We start from the raw sequence: 19,327 nt of genomic DNA on the forward strand, positions 1-19,327 counted from the left end.
TTTGTGGGCTGAGCATGATGGAAGAAGGGTGGAAAAGTTTTTGATACATGCATTAGTTTATGATAATAAAAAAACACCAAATATACAATGGCAAAAACCGATTTGTTTGTTTATGATAAAAAATGAAGTTGCACAAAAGTTAATGTCCTCTTCAAAACTTGTACCTGGGTTGAAAACAAGACCATTCAGTTCAATTGTGGAGTAAATGCGATTTTTTTAGTCTAGAAACGTTTGCATTATTATTAAATCTGGGTTTTGTAAGTAGAATTCAAACAAAAAACAAGCCACTGTTGCACGACAACCTGTGTATGAAAAGCATAAAACTTTCATCTTTGAAAGTGAAATTATGCAAACAGAACAAAAGTGCATAATTTATCTCCTTTTTAAGGACATAAAAAAATTATTTTCACAAAATGATTTTAAAGAATACAGCAATCTAAAAGTTAATCTACGGGGTCTCCAACTCTAGTCTTGCAACATTTACACCAACATAACTGAGACTAATGAAACCCTTAACAGAAACAGTTAGATTTTTTTTTCTCAATCTAACAGAGTAAGTTAATAAACAAATTGATGGGAATTAGATAATCAAGATACAAACATCAACAAAAGTACTTGTGTAAGTTGATGGGAATGGAACAATTTTTTTTACAAAACATCTTTTTGAACACCAAAGAACACCTACAACTGGTGGTACCGTCTAGAACTCTGCAGAGGCTGGTCCTGCCTGGATCTTTTGGTTTTTGAAGCAGTCCCTAAAGAGCCGCTCTGTCGCTGCAGAGTAGTGATTCTGTTCCTAACGTAGTCCTTCACGCCTTTCCAAGAGCGGTTCCTCAGAGAGTGAGGCTCGGCGTCGAGGCACCGAACGCAGTCGTCTTTCTGAGGAAGCTTTTGCTTTGTGATGAAGTTCATCAGGTGTTTTTCTACGGCTTGGACCTCTGCTTCATTCCACATATGTTTGGATTTTTTTTGCAGACCTGGAGAGACTGAATAAAACAAAACGAAAAGAAATAAGCTCTAAATAAAATAACTGTGCTGTTATTAAGAACAGAATCAGTCTTTTAAATTAGAGCTTTAACCATCTTAAAGTTAATTGTGTTTTAAAACTTTGTAATCTTCGTAATTTGGACTTTTTTCTAGCTTGTATGATTACTATCATTTGAATAAAAGGAGAGAAATGACATTGATTAATCAAAAAATGGTGAGATGAGTTGAAAGAAACACTTGCAATTCTTTGTTTTTCTATTTGAAAACCGCTTTTAACATAAAGCTAAAAGTCACGAAATGAAGTCCAGCATTTATGAGGCGCTTAAAAGTTTTACTATATACACCTTTTTGTTAACATCAATCACATGATTTGCTGTAGTTCACAGCAAACATCAAAACGCTAAAAAAGGAGGTTATCCTCTTTGCCATGGTGCTACAGACAGACTATCTGGATAAGATGGGGTATAATTCACTGGCTTTTGTATAAATACCTTTTTCTTTTGTTCTGCCGGTCTTAGCAGGAGCATTCATGCTGCAGCTTGTTGTTGCTGCGTACGTTTGTGGTAGGAAGAGATTTGATGAACCAAAGCTGCAACTGGAGAATGCATTCCGATGCTCTGGTGCAAGTTCTTCTCCACTAGGAGGTTGTAATCTCCCTGGTAAAAAAATAAAAATGAAATAAAGTTCTTAGTATTTACAAGAATGAGCAGTTCGTTTAAGAGTGCTACATTTGTTGTTTTTTTTGAAAGTTGGAAATTACCCGTTAAGTTGTTCCCAGAGCTCTGTGATGTCCCCTTCCTGGGCTGGCTCTTGGTTTTTGATGGCGCTTTGGAAGATCCGCTCTGTCTCTGCAGAGCTGTGATCCTGTTCCTGACGTAATCTTTTATACCTCTCCAGGAGCGGTTCTTCAGCGCGCATGGCTCGGCTTCCAGGCACCGGGTACAGTTGTCCTTCTGGGGAAGCTTGTGCTCTTCAATAAAACGCATCAGATGTTTTTCTACGGCACAAACCTCAGCTTTGTCCCATTTAGGTTTTGGTTTGTGGAGCAAGTTTGAGCCTGGTGAGAAAAAACAGAAAACTCAAATAATTTACTTGATTTTTTTTTTTTATCTTCTAGTGTTTAATTAACTTATATGTTAAATAAAATGGGAATTAAAATAAAAAACTAAAAGACTACTGAGACTTCCAATGATCATCATGTGCTATGTTCACAATCCGCTTTTTTTGCCCGTATGCAACCGACATATCAAACTTTTTCTCAGAAGTGTGAACTTCTGATGTTGTCATCCACCCAAAAAAATCCAATTTGTGCTTCTTCCATATGAGATACAAAATCAGATAGACTTCAAAACGTCTGAACAGTTATGTTGCGTTTTACCCAACTTTTACGTAATTTATATGAGACATGCAGAAGAAGAAGACACAGTAAATCCGGACGTAAACAATGGCTGAGAATAACATTTATGAACTTATGACAGAAATCTGTTCAACTACAGCGCGTACTACAACTTTATTCTTGTGACTTTATGACTTTAATCTCGTACTTTTTTAAAATCTTTTTTAGTGTGGCCCTAATACTCTGTTGTTATAGTAGTATGAACGACTATGCAGAAAAAAGCAAAAGTAACAACAACAAAAATCTGATTTTCAGCAAAAGAACTGAATTGAGCATCAATTCTGCAGTGTGAACGTTACCATAGTTACCTTTTCCTTTCTGGGACTTTGAGTGACTAGATGCTGAACTGGGACCTGCACTGGGCTTTTCTCTGGCTTCCTGTTCTCCATTTGGAGCCTGTGATGTCACTGAAAGTGTACCATATTTGGCTTTAATCACCACATGTTGCTCAACAGAAGATAGCTATTATCAACATAATGCAGATGTTACCAGAACTCTGCCGTGGCTTATGCTTCTTTTTAGCGGTTCTGCTCTTTGATGGTTCTTTGGAAGATCCGGTTTGTCTTTGCAGAGTTGTGATCCGGTTTCTCACGTAGTCCTTCACACCTTTCCATGAACGATTCATCAGCGCACGCGGCTCGGCCTCGAGGCACTGAACGCAGTCGGATTTTTGAGGTATTTTGTGCTTCTTGATGAAACTCATCAAGTGCTTTTCTACGGCCTGAACTTCTGCTTCGTTCCATGCAAGTTTGGCCTGGTTGTGCAATCCTGTGAAAAGGAAAAATATATTAAGATGTGAGTCCTTAAATTCATATGAAAATAGATATTACTGGAGCCCCATCAGGGATTTCCAATTGTGAGGCAAACACATAACCTACATTTAAACCTGGCTGAAATGTTCCTGGCTGTTACATTCGTTAGTTATTTTGAGAATAATAACTTCACTGGCACAACTGTATTAGAAATGCAAAAATATATTAATCATTCTCAGTTGAAAAAATATGAGATGAGGTTCTTACCAAAAGTAGATTTAATTGCATTTTTTTTTTAAAACTAGTTTTTATTTTGTGAGTTCCTTCTTGTTCTGCTTTGACTTCTGTTTATTTCTTACTGCAAGTGTTTTTAATTTTTGAATATTTTTCATAAAGCTAAATAACATTCTAGGAAATCATTGTAATTACTACAAATAAATACCTTCAGTCTTCGAGTTTTTCAATGCATCAGGCATACTGCAGCCAGTTGCTCCTCTGCGCTGCTGGTAAAACTGCAGTGGTCCTGAAAACAGTGAGAGAAAAACAACAAGACAATTCTTTGAAGGCTTTTTAATTCCCCAAAACATATTACCAGCTTTTTGAATGACTTCATAGTTATTTTATATATAAGCACACCTCTAAATGAATTATTTATTCATAATTAAGTTATTTGGTGAGGTTTGAGTAATTAATAAAATCGTATAATGTTTTTATTCTATTTAACCAAATGCCATTTTTTAAATAAGTCAAATTTCATAGTCTCTTTACAGTTGAACCAACTGAGCATCAAAATCCAAACCAAAGTGAAGATCTAAGGATTTAGTAGTTCCTAGTCTAAGCAAATTTGCACATATTCCTGTTTAATACACCCTAAGTAAGCTAACCGGAAGTATATAGATATATTTTAAAGGAATTTAATCTAATTTCTGTTTGGCACGTTTGTCAATTATTTTTAAATTTACAAAATTAAAACCAGCACATATCTTTTTTTTTAAAAAAAGGCTCGGAATCGACTAAACAAAAAATATTTTTTCTTTTACATTACAAAGTGGTTATAGTTTTTAAATCTGTTGTAGTTAAGCCAGCACTTCATAATCAGAAATCTGCTGAGCTGCAGCTGCAATGGATTGGACTTTATTGCTCTTAAACACTGTTCTTGTATGAAGATTCACTATTGAAAACCTTCACATATGCAGACATTAAGTTATATCTTCTTATATTGACTAGGGCTGAAACAATTAATCGATTACTGAAATCACTGTCAACTAATTTATTAATCATTACATAGCACATAGACTCTCAAAAAAGACTATTTTCCAAAAAAACAGCAAAAATTAAGCTAAACCTGTACACAGATTATATACAATTTTCACCCAAGAGTAAAAAAAACTTTAAATGGTTTAAATACAAAAATCAAAGTGGCATAGTTTTAGACACTTTTTGTAAAAATTTAATTTCCCTTTAAATACCTTTTGCTGTACAGTTATTAATTGGTTAAACCAAAATATAATCAACAGATCAGCCGTATGCTACGTTGATATTATAGTAGAAATCTTTCAAGTAGAAAAGATCAAATGTTGATTTTAGAAATATTTTTTAAGAGCAGATGCAGCTTTGGCTACAAATCAAGTTCAAGTATTCACTGAAGGAATACTGTTATTGCATTTTATTTATGTTTATTTGCATATTTTAATGCATTTTGCATATTGTACAAAAATGAGCCAATTGTTTTTTAATCCAATTAATCATCAGAATAATTGATGAGTAAAATAATCATTAGCTGCAGCTCTAATTCTAACATTGGATTCACCTGCTGACTTAATGAATTAAATTAGCTCAAAAAGTGAAACATTACCTTCAGACTCCATGACAGAGTCATCACACATTATGTCGTTGATTTGCCGCAGAATTTGGATGTCACTATTGGGGCCCAAAACTTGCTTGACCTCCTCATCGTCCAGATTAAGGAGCTGAAGCAACGGTGCAAAATGCCTGCGGATTTTCATCACCACCAGGACAGAGGGGTTTTCTGCTCCACATTCTTTGACATGAAACTGAATGCAAGACGACCCTTTCTGAGAAGTCAGTGAGTGCTGCCGGGGAAACACGTACGGGTTGTTGCTCAGAATCCCACATTTTTCCCGAACGCTGACCAAAAGCTCTATAGATGACTCAAAAGAAGGCTTGAGGATGATGGGGACGACTCTCCCACAGTTCCCTCTGATGGTAACTCTACTGAACAAACCACACAGTTTTCTTTCCAGCTTTGAGACGGACACATCCATGTCGTCACAGACGTCTGATCGCATCCGTGACTCGAAAGACGCCAGCGAAATCGACGCCACCTCTCCGGGAAGTCTCCTGTTGAAAAGAATCGTCCGAGCCAGAACCGCCCTGGCCAGAGCCGCAAAGTTTTCTGAACAAAGGTTCTCGCGAAGCTTCTTCTCTGCAGCGTGATGAGCAGTTTCCAGGTGGTAATAAAGACGTTTCACATCTTGAGCAGACGGCACTTTGTTTGCTCTTTTCTTCTGCATGTCTTTAATATTTGATAATGCCAATGAAGACACATACTTAGTCCATTTTTTGTCGTACATGGAGAGGAATATTTTGCATGACTCTACCACTTTGGTGTCACCAAGGCTCTTGGCATTGTGCTGTACGATGTTGCAGATTTTCTGAAGATGGTAACCAAGTTTGAGGGCAAGCGACGGTATGTTGTACCGTTTTTTTTCAGGGTCGTATTGCCCCATCACCTTCACAGCAGACACCACATGTTTAAAGTTAGAGGGCTTAAAGAAATCCTCAAAACTCTTCATAGGGGTCGACTTTTGAGCCTCGAGCAAAAGTCTTGCAACATGTCGAAGGTTTTGTCTTGCGTATTCATGCTGTTTTGGATGACTTGTATATTTCTTAAACATTTGCTCTCCATACTGCAAAATAATCCGGTTTTCCATGACAGTTTCAGACACGTTGTCATACACCATCGCGCCAATGAGGTTCTTAAACTCCCCACTTATACCTTCACAATTTTTAGTCAAAAGCGCGCAGTGTGATACGACTCGCTTTGGTATCTCCTGTGAGTAGTCTTCTGTCTTAACATTTTCCCTGCACCTTTTCATATGGAGGTGGATGCGTCTTTTTGCATAGAGACCATGACAATAAATGCAGTGAACAAAGTCTGTCGCTTTGAGAGAAGTTGTAAGTCTACCTCGTACGACAAGTTTTCCCTCCCCTGTCTTTAAAACATCTTTGTTGTGTTTGAAGTTTCCGTCGTTTGTTAGTTTTTGCCATATCTTTCTCCTTTCCACTGAGTTTGCAGGATACTGAAATACAACGGCAACCTCGATCCTGTCGCTGTGGACGTTCGTAAGATGCTTCGACATTTTGGTCACCGGTCTTCCACAAAACAGACAGTAATTTCTCTTGATGGTAGAGTGTCCGTTCTTTGCTTTGGAAGTTTCTATCTCCACTTTTCCATACTTCTTCTCATTATCTTCAGATGTCTTTGTTGAAGAAGTGGTATTTTCTTCCTCAGACAAAGAATCTTCTGAATTTTCCTCCCTTTTTACTGGGTCATCCTCCTGACGTCTGGGACTGAGACAATCCTCAGAGTTGGCATCGTCCTCAGACTGGGAATTTGAAAAACTGACTTCACTTTGAGGCACATAATCAGACCCAGCGTCAGAATCCCCTTCCGACGAGCTGCAACTTTGATCCATTTCCTGAAACAGGAAAGAAATATGGAGCAAAATTAATTGCTAAAATAGATAATAACACAGAATATTCCATCTCAATTTAAATCATTACACTGCAAAAGTACAAAATCTTACCAAGTATTTCTAAAGTAAATATCTCTGCATACTTGAAATAAGACAAAACAAACTTACAAGTAACTTTTCAGCAAGATACAGGAGTTTGTTTTCAGTCATTAATTACTTAATATTAGGCCTGTCACGATAGCAAATTTTGCTCAACGATTAATTGTCTCAAAAATTATTGCGATAAACGATAATATTGTTTGAAGACCTTTTTACACTGATTTAATGGAAATGACGTAATAATGCATGCGATTTCCTGCCAAAGATAGATACACTTTATTTTCAAAAGAACACTAAACACTGGAACTGATAAACAAAATAAACAAAACAACCAAAAACAAAAATAAAATGGATTCTCAGTCTCCATTAACAAAAAACTCACTTGAAAAAAAAAACTAAACAACATAAAGCCAAAGTGGAAATAAATACTGCATTTAACCAAAAGAGTGCAGATTATGAAGTCTGTATATTATGTTGCCCTTCAGTAATAATTAGATTTAAATAGAGAAGATGGGCACATCGACTACCTGATGCAATAGTTCACACTACATGATTTTTTGCAGCTATTTTTCCCCTTACAACAATCTTAGACCCTTGGTCTTTCTAAGATTGTGTGGTGTGTTACGGTAGATCTTGGTTGCCACTCAGATCTAAATCAGGGTTTTTCCCTGACTGGGATGTTAACACAGCATGTTGAATGTGACAGGCAGCCAATCAGAAAGCAGCTTCTTCTCCGTGCTTTCTGAGGGGAAATTACAGAGGGGAATCCCAAACAGCTGACACGGCGCAACCTGAAGTCCAGCGGACATTGGAGATGAAATGTGGAAACAACATTAATGTTTATTCAACATGCAAAGAATTTAGAAATGACAAGGGGAGGAGTTGGAGCGAAATTGCTACCGCAGTTGATAAACCCAGTAACTTTTCACCTGTTCTTCGTTAACGTTACATAAATAGGTTATAATGATTTTCATTCGGTCAGGACTTTACGCTGACACTAGCAACATGCATTGCAGGTAGATTGTAGTAAAGCATTGATTAATGCCTGGTTTTAAAATTAGTTCACTGAACTTGTAGCCATTATTTTGTGCCCATTGTTGGACACCACACGGCAGGAACGAACCCGATCGAACCGTTATACCTAGGATTTCTGTCGGCTAATGTGTGGTCTGTCAGGTTTTGAAAATGGGCCGACAATCAGCCGTAAGATCGTGTCTTGTGCGCTGGGCTTTACACTAAGGAAATGAGGAAGGGGGGAGTCAGTGGAGAGCACCGGAGTTGAGCCTTTTTTCTTTCGGTGTCATTAACAGAAAGAGAAAAAGGCCCGGAAGAGACGATAATGCCGATAATTAAAATGACGTCGATAGTTTTAATTTATCGTACAATTAATTGATTTACCGTTTATCGCGACAGGCCTACTTAATATTGATTAAAAATACTAGTTCCACAAGCAGATTTTGTCACTTAACTAGACATTTTCTCTGTACATGTCCCCAGAGACAAGGTTTTTCTAATAATCTTTATGAAACTGCCTTTGTACAGGTCATGAACAAAGCCTGAAAGTAAAACGGTACCAACCTCTGATCCAGCTGGTGACACTGGAGATGCTGGCACCGTGTCAGAGAAACTTTGTTTATCACAGAGTGATGGTGAGGAACAATTTGCTGCAGGTGGAGACTAAAAACAAAGAAAACCAGATAAAAAATTTCTGTGATTAAGAACTGGACTTCACAGTTGATCTATAACCTTTAAAGAAACCAGCAGCAAACAGTTTACAATAAATGTAGAGCTACTTGTTCTTAAATGGTAGTTACAAAGCATAACTTACCTGAACATCGTTGTTTGAAGGCTCCTCTTCGTCATCTGAAGGCATTGACTCCAGCTTCATAAGAAAAACAATACAAAGTTTAAACTACCCATCATCTTTACTTGAATCTGTTGAAAGCTGGCCAGAAAAAAATAACAATAACTGTCTTTTAACCTTTGCATACTTACAAGTTTATCAAGGTTTTCCAGCTGTTTGAGCAGCTGTGCACGCTGATTTAAAATTGAGGAACGTCTTTTGTTGCCTTCAGTCTGAAAGCAAAAAAATAAATAAAAGTATACATGTAAAAAAAAAAACCTCAGTGGTGCTCAATGCTTTAAAATCAAGTTTTCTTCTTTTAACAAAAAATAACCTGTCATCTTCTGGAGAGATAAACAGTATAATGATCATATCCTTACCGAAGGCGGACAACCATTCTCCTGCAACGGCGGTTTGTTGACATGACCAGCTTCACTTGAAGGTACCCACTGATGCTGCTCTGTGGAAGTGGCTGAATTACAGATGTTTGTGTATCTATTGCCATTATCTTGTCCTCCAAATGTTGCTTGAGGCATGTTAACATTCAGCCCACATGATGAAAAACCAAAGGATTGATTTTGAAAACCGTGTGATAACCCAGGACCAGGCAACTGAGATTGAAACATTTTGTAGTTGGCTGTCTGAAGAGGTAAATTCTGGACCCCACAAGGCAGCGGACTCTGGTTTTGCTGGGAAAGAGCCGGTGGAGGGATTATTTTCGCTTGGTTTGTTGTCTCCAACCCTGCAGGTGTGTAAAGAGTTTGCGACTCAAAGGTCATCCCATGAGATGCAGTAGTGATGGTGGGGTTAGGAAAAATTGAGTTGGAAGAAAAAATGCTGTTCATGTTGGCAGCCTTTAACAGGTTGTTGTTTCTGGAGGCCAAGCTGCTCAGATTGTTCAGACAGCTCTGATTGGATGTCTCCAGGTGGCCAAACAACGATCTCTGGGCGGAGGTGGAACCCAGACTGAGAGCCTGAGAGTTAGTGTGAAGGTTCATGGGAAGTCCTTGAGCTGAAGTAGTGGACCAGCCATTCTGGTCCAACCATGTTGGACAATGTATGTGGTTCTTGTTTGCAGCAGAGTTGTCCATCGTATTTCATGACCATCCCGTTAGTTGCTTGGAGTCTCCTATTTTATAGCGATGAGATGTACAAGAAGAAAAAAGAAAAGCAATTATAAGTATAAATTCTCTACATGCTTTTCCGGCTGCAGTTTGTAGATCACAAACCAGCTTTTTGAGTAACTGTAGGGCAAAAATCCAAGTTGAGTGTGACTTGAGTTCATCTCAGACTCAAGTCACCGTCTCTGATCATTTTCCTGACATGGCAACATCCTAATACTGAATCACACGTCGTGAGGTTGCATATTTGATTTTAGGAAAAGTTCAAACGTGTGGTAACTTCTAATTATCACTTTAAGCTAAATAACAAGAGCTGTGGCTCTGCCAAGAGATTATCTATGCTGCTATCAAAGAATCTGCAGCTGTTGTTTATGTTCCCGTTACTACATTGGGATCTTCCTACTGGCTTTGCATTTTTCCACATTTATAGTTTTGCTTCTAATTAAATCAAAGATTTTTTTAAAATATAAATTAAGTAGTCTATTAGTTATTGTATAAATGATTTTTATATTCAAAAAATCATTTGATTTGATTATATATTCTATAAAAACTACCAAACATTTTTATCTTAATATCAGTTCCTAAATATATTGTTTAACCACAATGATTCAGGCTAAATGTATTTTTGTTTCCATGTAAATTGTAAAAAATCAATTTAATTCAGTTCATTTATATTGTGCCAATATAAAGGCATCTTCCAAAAACAAAAGTCAATTCAATACAATAAAACACACAGATTCCAAGTTAATGGCACACAACAATTCTGAATTATTATTTAAACTAGTTTAAAAAGTTTCTAAATAAACCGAGCAGATTGCATCGGGTCAATGACTTCTGTTCACTCCTCCTGGATAAGCACATAGCAACAATCACTTGCAATATGTCGTTGATTATGCAGCAATCCCGCATACTGAATATGCATGTAACAACACTAGAAAGCAAAATTTCCCAAAAATTAGCGCAATGTTTGCAAATGCAACATTGATTGGATGAAATATTTGCGACACATTTCAGCTGCCATCCTGCATGCAAGTAATACATTTGACCACAAGTATGGTGATTAAATTGTTAGGGATAACCGTAATCAATATCTAATGATTGTAATTACTAATGGTGTTGCAATGTCATTAATAAAATTGATTATCGCCCAATGACATTTAAATTTAGCCCTGCAAGGTTAACCGGGTAAAAGACTATTACTAAATGAGAGATACATTATCTCCCTTGCTAAATGTTTATTTTATTTTCGATAACAAAATTTCTCTCTGAATTTCAGGTTCCGTCGAGACTTTTTGTACAAAATTTCTTTTCTTTTTTTTTTTGTTTTGGAAAACTGATATAATCACTCGCTATTTGCAGGAAACAAACACCTAAATATTCAAAGTAAATATAAACACACTCATGCCTCGCGCAGGTGACTGTTAGCTAGCTGCTTTAATGAGATGCTACCTGCACGATTAGGTCTGAAACTTTCTGACCTGACAAACATTCCAAGTAGAAAAAGCTGCAAAAAAATGCTGCTAAAATTAAGTTTGGTTGTTTTTATAACAATTAATTTGAACACTAACCATACCTGCGAATAACTCGTGTAGTTGTAGTCTTTTTTTCGTACCAGCTTCAAGTATGTCATTTCCGGTTGACGACTTCTTCTTCTTCTTTGTTTTGTTTTCAGGTGCATTATCGCCACCATCTGGTGGAAAGTGGAACATAAGAGTTTTTAATTCAAATTTCTTTCAAATATTTCATTTTTGCTTTTGATATATAAACACGTAAGCCAAATTTACTCACCATAAAGTCGGAACTATTCTGAAATAAATTATTTTAAAGTTGTTTGAAGACTGATGTTTACATTTATCGATCAAACAGCTGCAGCTGATCCAGAACACTGTTGCTCACGTTCTCACTAAAACCAGAAAGATAGAGCACATAACACCAGTTTTAAAGTCCCTACACTGGCTCCCTGCAGCTAAAAGAATAGACTTTAAAATACCGTTGTTAGTTTATAAATCACTGAACGGCTTAGCACCACAATACATTAAAGATCTGGAAGAGAAGCAGCATGCAGCTTCTATTCGCCACAAATCTGGAACAAACTTCCAGAAACCTGTAAGACAGCTGAAACACTGACTTCCTTTTAATCTCCACTAAAACCCCACCTATTTAGAGTTGTATTTGAAACGTAATCAATTACGAATTTAATGATGGCATTTGATTTAATGTAATGTTTTGATTGTTTGTGTTTTTGTGTTTGTTATGATGTAAAGCACTTTGGAATGCTTTGTTGCTGAAATGTGCTGTACAAATAAAATTAGATTTGATTTGATTTATGTCTATGTGTTTTTGAGATGTTTTCCTAATAATATGGAGTACTTTAGGTGAATACATCATCTACCTGTCCTGTTGATATTTAACAATCAAAAAAATATATATTCTGCTGTTCTTTCTTGTTCACAATAATCTCACCATTTAACCCGATCTGCTCATATTTCAAACTTTATATGACATTGTTATCTGCTTTGTATTTAATTTTTCCTTTTTAAGATTTAAACCTCACCCCGATTGTTTGGCTTGTCAACAATAATATTATAGCAAAAGTAACTAAATAACAAAACAGATTTGTCCGCTTATTTTGTGCTTTGATTGAGTTAAAAACCTCAGCTACTCAATTCACCATGATTCAAAGAGTAGCGTCTACAATCCCCCAGTAGGGGGCGTAAACGTGGCCCAAATACTTAGTAACTGGATCATTTAAGATTTTGTCAAAATAGAATAATAAAAAGCCTAAAATAAGACCAAACAGTAAAGACAAATCACTTCCATTTAGTTGCTGTAATGTTTAATGTTTCTATAAAGTCCAGGTGCACATATCAATGGAATGCAGTAGAATTGGTGCAAATATTAGTATAAAGTTACTTCAATTTTCATCTTTAGAGACAAAAAATTATTAGCTTTGGTTTCAGTTTTTCAGCCTTTTAAGGTAAATGTCTTGTTAACTGAACTTTAATTGAATAAATCCACAAGAAACTTTAAAATTAGATTTATTTTCTTAGTTTTGGAGCTATAATATTATTATCAGTGAACAAATCTACAGAACATTATCCTACACAGATAAAGGAGACTCTAAACCTTTGATATGATAAAATACAAGAGAAGATACATACAATTCCCAATAATCTATTCCCATTGTGTCCCAACATCCAAGTATCAAGTTTGGAGGTCTGACATTAAAATAAAACATTTGAATCCCTGATTCCTCTTCAGCAAAAATAATCTATACAAATATTAAACAAAGCAATGCAAAGAATTTAATCACAAACACTTTGAAAATCTCATTAAGACATTAAAATGAAGAGCATCAACCACAAAAAACTAATACATAAATAAAACAAAAATAAATGTTTCATATTAAGAAGTGAAAGTTATTTTTTATATAATAGTCATTAGTAAAAGCTCAGGAATTTTGGATAATTGGAAAAGCTTTTTAAAAAGTCTACCAGCAATTTCCCCATTTTATTTTTAACATTTAGATATTTTCATGTTTTTACTTAATTTTTTACAATTTTTTGTAGTATTGTCTGTTTGCATGTAGTATCCACAGATATTTTCTGCTTTCTGATGGAGCGTACCTGTCCTACTCTTATTTTATTACTCAGGGAGACATTTTACAGACTTTAACATGAGATGTTTTAACCTCGCCGGCCTTTCCAATGCAGAAGTATGGGAAGAGTTTCTCAGTGAAAGTGTCTCTGTGACTGCAGAGGAGACTCTTGTCCTCACAGTTGTAGAAGGACACCTCTCCCCCATTGTAGTCCAGATGGATTCTGATCCTCTTCAGATTCCTTCTGACTGTCACTGCCTTGCCCGCACCGTTGGAGTATTTTCCACCGCGATGCACCAGAACTAAAACTCCAAACTTAGCTGAAGCAAATGTCTCTCTCTTTCGGTCGAAGGACTCTTTGACCAAACCAATAATCCAGTCAGGATGATCTCCCACCTCCACATCCCAGCTGTGCTTCCCTGAGCCGTAGCCCTCAGAACCGAAAACGTTGGCATACTTGATGTTTCTCTCTGGGTTGTCAGGAAGCTGCTGCCATGTTTCTCCACATTTAACACCAGTCAGATCATCGGACAGATAGAGGCTGGGGTGAGCGGTGTTTGGATCCAGAATGATGGGACTGAAGAGGGCCTTCCCCTTCATCTTCTCCCAGACTCTGAAGGGCAGGTTGCCCAGGTGTTTGGCAGCATCTATCAGAGCTCCTGAGACCAGCTGTGGATCTGGCAGTGACCTCTGACTTCTGGCTTTGCTCTGAGTGGCTTTATAGGTGCTGAGGAACGGCAAGACAGTTTTGCGGAGATCCTCTTCAATCGCGTAAATACTGTCTGTCAGCAAAGAGATCTGCTCCTGAATCCTGCTGAGAAATCTATTGATAGTTGTTCCCTTCAGCTCCTCTTCCTCCCTCAGAGCTGCCAGTCTGGATTCCTCTTCCTCTTTCAGGAACTGGTGGAGCTTGTTGAACTCTGCCCTGATCTGACTCTCAGTTGTCAACACCTGGATTTTTAGGTGTTCTGCCATTTGGCTGTACGCTTTCTCCACCTGCATGTTCCAGTTCCTCTTGTCCTGCAGAGTCTTTAAATCAGATCTGAGCAGCACCTTCAGCTCGTTGATCGCCTGGTCTATCGGAACCACTTTGTGGTTTTGGTGGAGAGTGAACTCACACATGTGACACACAGCTCTCTGCTCATCTTTACAGAAGTATTTTGGATCATCTGGATGAATGCTACACACCACTATTAGCTTCTGTTCTGGTTGGAGCCACGGGGATGGTTCAGGTGTTTGGAGCCATGGGGATGGTTCAGGTGTTTGGAGCCATGGGGATGGTTCAGGTGCTTGTCTTCCGGCAAAAGAGTTGGCGAGTTCCTTCAGAGTGTAGTTCACAGAGAGGTTTTCTCTTGAGGATCTTCTTTTACAAACGGGGCAGTTTTTGCTCCTAGATTCTTGCCAGAATCTCTGCAGACAGCTGGCGCAGAAGTTGTGGCTGCAGCTAAGAGATACGGGATCCTTCAGGGTTTCAGCACAAACGGGGCAGCTCAAATAACTTTGAAAAACAGTCGACTCAGCCATCTTCTGTTGTCTTCAGGGAAAAGGACTCACCGATTCGTCTGCAGTGTAATATCCTGCAAATGTTGAGGTTGTGTAGCGATGATGTTCCTGTGATGGTGGATCTGGTCTGTCTGTGGAGAGAAACGGTTGCGTTGCTTTTACTTCACAGTGACGTGTCACCAGTCAGACAAGTTGTGTTGTGTAATTGGGGTTTTTTTGTTTGTTAAATTTCCTTGTACTGTGAAAACTCAAAACATTACAAATAAATTACATTTTTACATTTTTAACATTTCTTCTCTTAATTTTTACATAAAGACATTTAGGAGTTTAGAATATTAAAGTTTGGGCCAAATTTAGCAAACATTCTACATTTAAAGAGTTTGTTTCAGCTCACCATAAACAGGACAGACAACATTTTTTTCCTTGAGCCGTTTAAAGAAACCTGTTCTGCTTTACTTTCATTGTGAACGTTCTCATCTTTGTGAGCCGTCAAGTTAAATGCTGAGTCAAGAAGCAAACTGTAAAGCTTCAATAATATACTTGAGAAACTGTAAAACATAACGACATTGACCTTTCTGAAGTTTACATTCGTTCAGCATGGGCTTTAAAGCTACAGTATTTATATCAAATATTTGTTGAAACTGCCACCATGTCATGACAATATGGTATGAGACAGATAATCAGTGAAGAAATTGCTAACTAAAAACAACAAATTAGAGCCAGGAGAAAGGTCTTAGCGCTGTCAATCACTCTACATGTGGCGCTGCTCATCTCCCCCTCTCACTCTCCGTTTACTATCTGCTACGCTACAGCTAGCAGAGCCTTTCATAAATGCTATGGCTAGTTAGCAAGGTCATTGTTGTTGGTGAATAAACCAATAAACCTGTAGTGGAGAGTTGTTTCTCTGTCATTAAGACATTTAGCAAAGCATTCACGAGGTTGATTGACAGCTGGAACAACTGTCTTTAATTAATGTGCTCTCCAATTAAAGAGCATGAAAACTATCAACATCCCACTTCTTCACCTGGAAAAATTTGCTGACTTAGTAAGTTTTCCAAATCAATCAGATTGTGAAAACATCTGATGTCCACAGCCCTCTTCAGGTGACTCCTGTCGACTTTTCTAAGACATTGTGTAACTTTTCTTTTTTGTTTTGTTGAAATATCTTTTCATCTTCAGTTTTCAAGCAAACAACAGAAAGTTTTACATCAAAGCTCATTAGATTGGTATTTGGATTTTTTTTATCCACTTCAACAAAAATCTTTTCCAGCTGAATTATGACTTAAAGTTTAATTTTACTTTTATCAGTCTACATCTGAGACAAGCTTTACGGTCTTACACCTTTGTCCAGATGTGGAGGAAAAACTACTTTTGGCCCTTGTTGACCACATCCAGGACATGAATGAAATATTTGTAATTTCTTTGGCATTTCTGAGTTGTGTCCACTGCCAATTTCTTTGCAACTTTTTTATTTTTTATTTTTTTGGAATGCCACTGATTCACAGCAGCTTTTTAAAAAATTATCTGTATTTATTGTGTCATTGAATCCCATATTTCAGGTAAGATATTGACTGCTCATAACCTCTCCACTAACTTAGTAATAAATTATTTTAACTGTATTTCTTAATCTTGCAATCATGCTGGTATGCTATGTTTACTGTTATGCTATCAGAGTTTTTAATCTGTCTATTTTAACTCCTGAAGTCTGAATAGTTGTTGCACCAGTGACTAAATTTGCCATAATAGTAAAATCTGAAGAATAAGCTTATAAAATAAAGTTGCTTCATAGACCGATCCAAATCAATTTTATTCACAAATTACATTTAAAAACAATGTATTAACCAACATGCTGTACAATAATAAAACAGATCAAGGAATTAAGAAACAAATAATAATAAAATGTAAAAATGAACACACCAAAAACACCTATCTTTGCTGAATAAAATTTCAGCAAAGATTTAAAAAAAAAATAAAAACAGAAACAACTCATATTGTATAAAAAGTCACTGAAAATAAGAATGTTTTTTTTAAAAAAAAAATAGACCTAGAAACAGCAAGAGAAAAGGCATGTCTAGCAAATAGCAAATTGTTCTGCAATATTGAAGCCACAAACTAAAAAGGTCCAACGTCCTCTAGGCATCAAAAATAAAAAGCTACAAAATAAATCCTTTATTGATTATTTTACAAACTTCATGTTGGCAGGGTGTCAGCTGCCATCTTATGAATGTAAATGTCTCCATATTGGGATGTTCACATACAACATAAACATAAATGTGTGGATCCCCTGCGTAAACTAAAAGTGGTTTTAGATTTTCTTTTTGCACATTTTCTATGTAAAATTGACACATCGAAGTCTGAACGTGTATGTTATGATATTCGACATTGCAACTGATGTCAAAGTGTGTTGTTTTCTTCTCAGAAAATAACATTTCTTTTCAAACATTACACTCTGTTTCTGTGATGCTTAAAAATTAATCTATGTTTTACAGACTTTGATACTTGTAGATTCCACTTCTCCTGTTTTTCCAACACAGAAATAAGGCAAGAGTCTCTCAGTGAAAGTGTCTCTGTGGGTGTGGATGTGACTCATGTCTTCAGAGTCATAGAAGGACACTTCCCCTCTGTCATAGTTCAGCTGGACTTTGATTTTCCTGAGACTCCTCTTCATTGTGACGACATTAGCTTCACCATCCGTGTATTTTCCGTCACCATGCACCAAACACCAGATTCCATATTTGGGCAAAGCGTCTGTCTCTCCCTTCCTGTCCACAGACTCTTTGACCAAACCGATATTCCAGCGAGGATGATCTCCAACTTCCACTTCCCAGCTGTGATTCCCTGAGCCGAAGGCCTCAGAACCGAAAACATTGGTGTAGTTAATGTTTCTCTCTGGATTGTCAGGAAGTTTCTCCTTTGTTTCGCAGCGTCTCACACTGGTCAGATCATCAGACAGAGAGAGCCATCGACTGGCAGTGTTTGGGTCCAGAATGATGGGACTGAAGTGGACCTCGTCCTTCATCTTCTCCCAGATTCTGAAGGACAGGTTGCCCAGGTGTTTGGCCACATCTATCAGAGCTCCTGAGGCCAGCTGTGGATCTGGCAGTGACCTCTGACCTCTGACTCTGCTCTGTGCAGCTTCGTAACCCCCGAGGAATGACAGGTTGTCTTTCTGCAGCTCTTCTTTACCAGCAGAGATATTGTCTGACAGAGAGGAGATCTGCTCCTCAATCTTCTTTATTTTCTTTTTTATCGTCTTCTTCTTTTGCTCCTCTTCCTCCCACAAAGCTGCCAGTCTGGACTCCTCTTCCTCTTTCAGGAACTGGTGGAGCTTGTTGAACTCTGCTCTGATCTGTTTCTCTGTAGACGACACCTGCTTTGTGATGTATCCGGTCATTTCATCGTATGTTTTCTCCATTTGTTTGTAATTCTCCTTCTTGTCCTGCAGAGACTTTAAGTCAGATTTCAGCTGCCTCTTCAGCCCACCGACCGCTTGTTCCATAGGAACCACTTTGTGACTCTGGTGGAGAGAAAACTCACAGACAGGACACACAGCTCTCTGCTCGTCTTCACAGAATAAATGAGGAACCTCTGGATGTTTACTGCACAGCCCCATTTTAGCTTGTCTTTTTCTCTCAGATGAAGTTTTCTGTCTTCCAGATAAAGAGTCAGTCAGTTCCTTCATTTTAAAATTCACCCACTTCACTATTAGATCATCTTTTAGATGATCTTCTTGTTTTTAAAGACAACGGGGGAAAAAAAATTTGTTTCTTCTTGTCTTTTGTCCCAAAGTAGCAGTGTGTGGACTCACCAACGTTTCTTTGCCGCTCTCACTCAGGTCCAGCGTCTTTTTCAACAGCGATCCACCATGTTGTGGTGGCGTTTCAGCTCTGTTCAGCAGCGAGGACAATTCCTGTCATTCTGTCTGACAACACAGAGACGTTTTACCAGTTAGACAAGCTCTGGTGACAGATAAATATTTTCTGCCTCTTTTGTTCCTGTGTTATTCTTCCTGTAATTGAAGCTGCTATGTTCTTTAACCGTTTTATTGAATGAGAACAGAAAAAAGAAGTAAAAAGAATTTGCCAAGAGGCTCTTTGTATGGAAAAAGGTGTGTAGTTTGGTTGTTGTTGAAGCCAGAGAGAATTTCATTCTCACTCTACTATAAACCCGATAAACAACATTTTTGTCTTATGCTTAAACAGTAAGCTGGTTTCAGTGGGTGGAAATAAGAATGTCAGGTATTCCTACGACCAAAAAGTGAAAATTAAGTATTTTACTATGAAGACTTTAAAACATAAATGAAAGGAAA

General features: G+C 37.4%; 3 protein-coding genes across 3 annotated transcripts; all 3 read right to left on the minus strand.

Annotated features, from left to right (window-relative positions):
• Positions 1-83: 83 nt before the first annotated feature.
• Positions 84-11,582, minus strand: LOC116730401 (uncharacterized). The gene is made up of 12 exons (XM_032579589.1): positions 11,491-11,582; positions 9,177-9,925; positions 8,949-9,029; positions 8,782-8,835; positions 8,532-8,630; positions 4,991-6,857; positions 3,578-3,658; positions 2,873-3,151; positions 2,692-2,790; positions 1,748-2,044; positions 1,479-1,643; positions 84-986 (listed from the first exon to the last, which is right to left on the minus strand). Exons 2-12 carry the CDS (start codon positions 9,885-9,887, stop codon positions 682-684), a joined length of 4,038 nt encoding a protein of 1,345 aa, XP_032435480.1. The 5' UTR covers positions 9,888-9,925; positions 11,491-11,582; the 3' UTR covers positions 84-681.
• A 1,356-nt stretch (positions 11,583-12,938) lies between these two features.
• Positions 12,939-19,131, minus strand: LOC116730417 (nuclear factor 7, ovary-like). Its single transcript, XM_032579659.1, has 2 exons — positions 18,827-19,131; positions 12,939-15,149 (listed from the first exon to the last, which is right to left on the minus strand). The coding sequence occupies exon 2, from the start codon at positions 15,037-15,039 to the stop codon at positions 13,567-13,569; it is 1,473 nt and encodes a 490-aa protein (XP_032435550.1). The 5' UTR covers positions 15,040-15,149; positions 18,827-19,131; the 3' UTR covers positions 12,939-13,566.
• Positions 16,985-18,899, minus strand: LOC116730430 (nuclear factor 7, brain-like). The gene has a single exon (XM_032579672.1). It carries the CDS (start codon positions 18,698-18,700, stop codon positions 17,495-17,497), a length of 1,206 nt encoding a protein of 401 aa, XP_032435563.1. The 5' UTR covers positions 18,701-18,899; the 3' UTR covers positions 16,985-17,494.
• Positions 19,132-19,327: the final 196 nt, after the last annotated feature.

The sequence above is a fragment of the Xiphophorus hellerii genome, chromosome 12 (genome assembly GCF_003331165.1).
Source record: "Xiphophorus hellerii strain 12219 chromosome 12, Xiphophorus_hellerii-4.1, whole genome shotgun sequence".
In the NCBI taxonomy this organism is placed as follows: domain Eukaryota; kingdom Metazoa; phylum Chordata; class Actinopteri; order Cyprinodontiformes; family Poeciliidae; genus Xiphophorus; species Xiphophorus hellerii.

What these genes read in the sequence shown, in the direction of transcription:
- LOC116730401 (XM_032579589.1), bottom strand. Translation starts at nt 9,887, where the DNA reads ATGGACAACTCTGCTGCAAACAAGAACCACATACATTGTCCAACATGG. An exon ending in TGTCACCAGCTGGATCAGAG is followed by an intron (nt 6,858 to 8,531) that starts GTTGGTACCGTT and finishes TTCCTGTTTCAG; the next exon opens with GAAATGGATCAAAGTTGCAG. An exon ending in CGGCAGAACAAAAGAAAAAG is followed by an intron (nt 987 to 1,478) that starts GTATTTATACAA and finishes TGTTTTATTCAG; the next exon opens with TCTCTCCAGGTCTGCAAAAA.
- LOC116730417 (XM_032579659.1), bottom strand. Translation starts at nt 15,039, where the DNA reads ATGGCTGAGTCGACTGTTTTTCAAAGTTATTTGAGCTGCCCCGTTTGT.
- LOC116730430 (XM_032579672.1), bottom strand. Translation starts at nt 18,700, where the DNA reads ATGAAGGAACTGACTGACTCTTTATCTGGAAGACAGAAAACTTCATCT.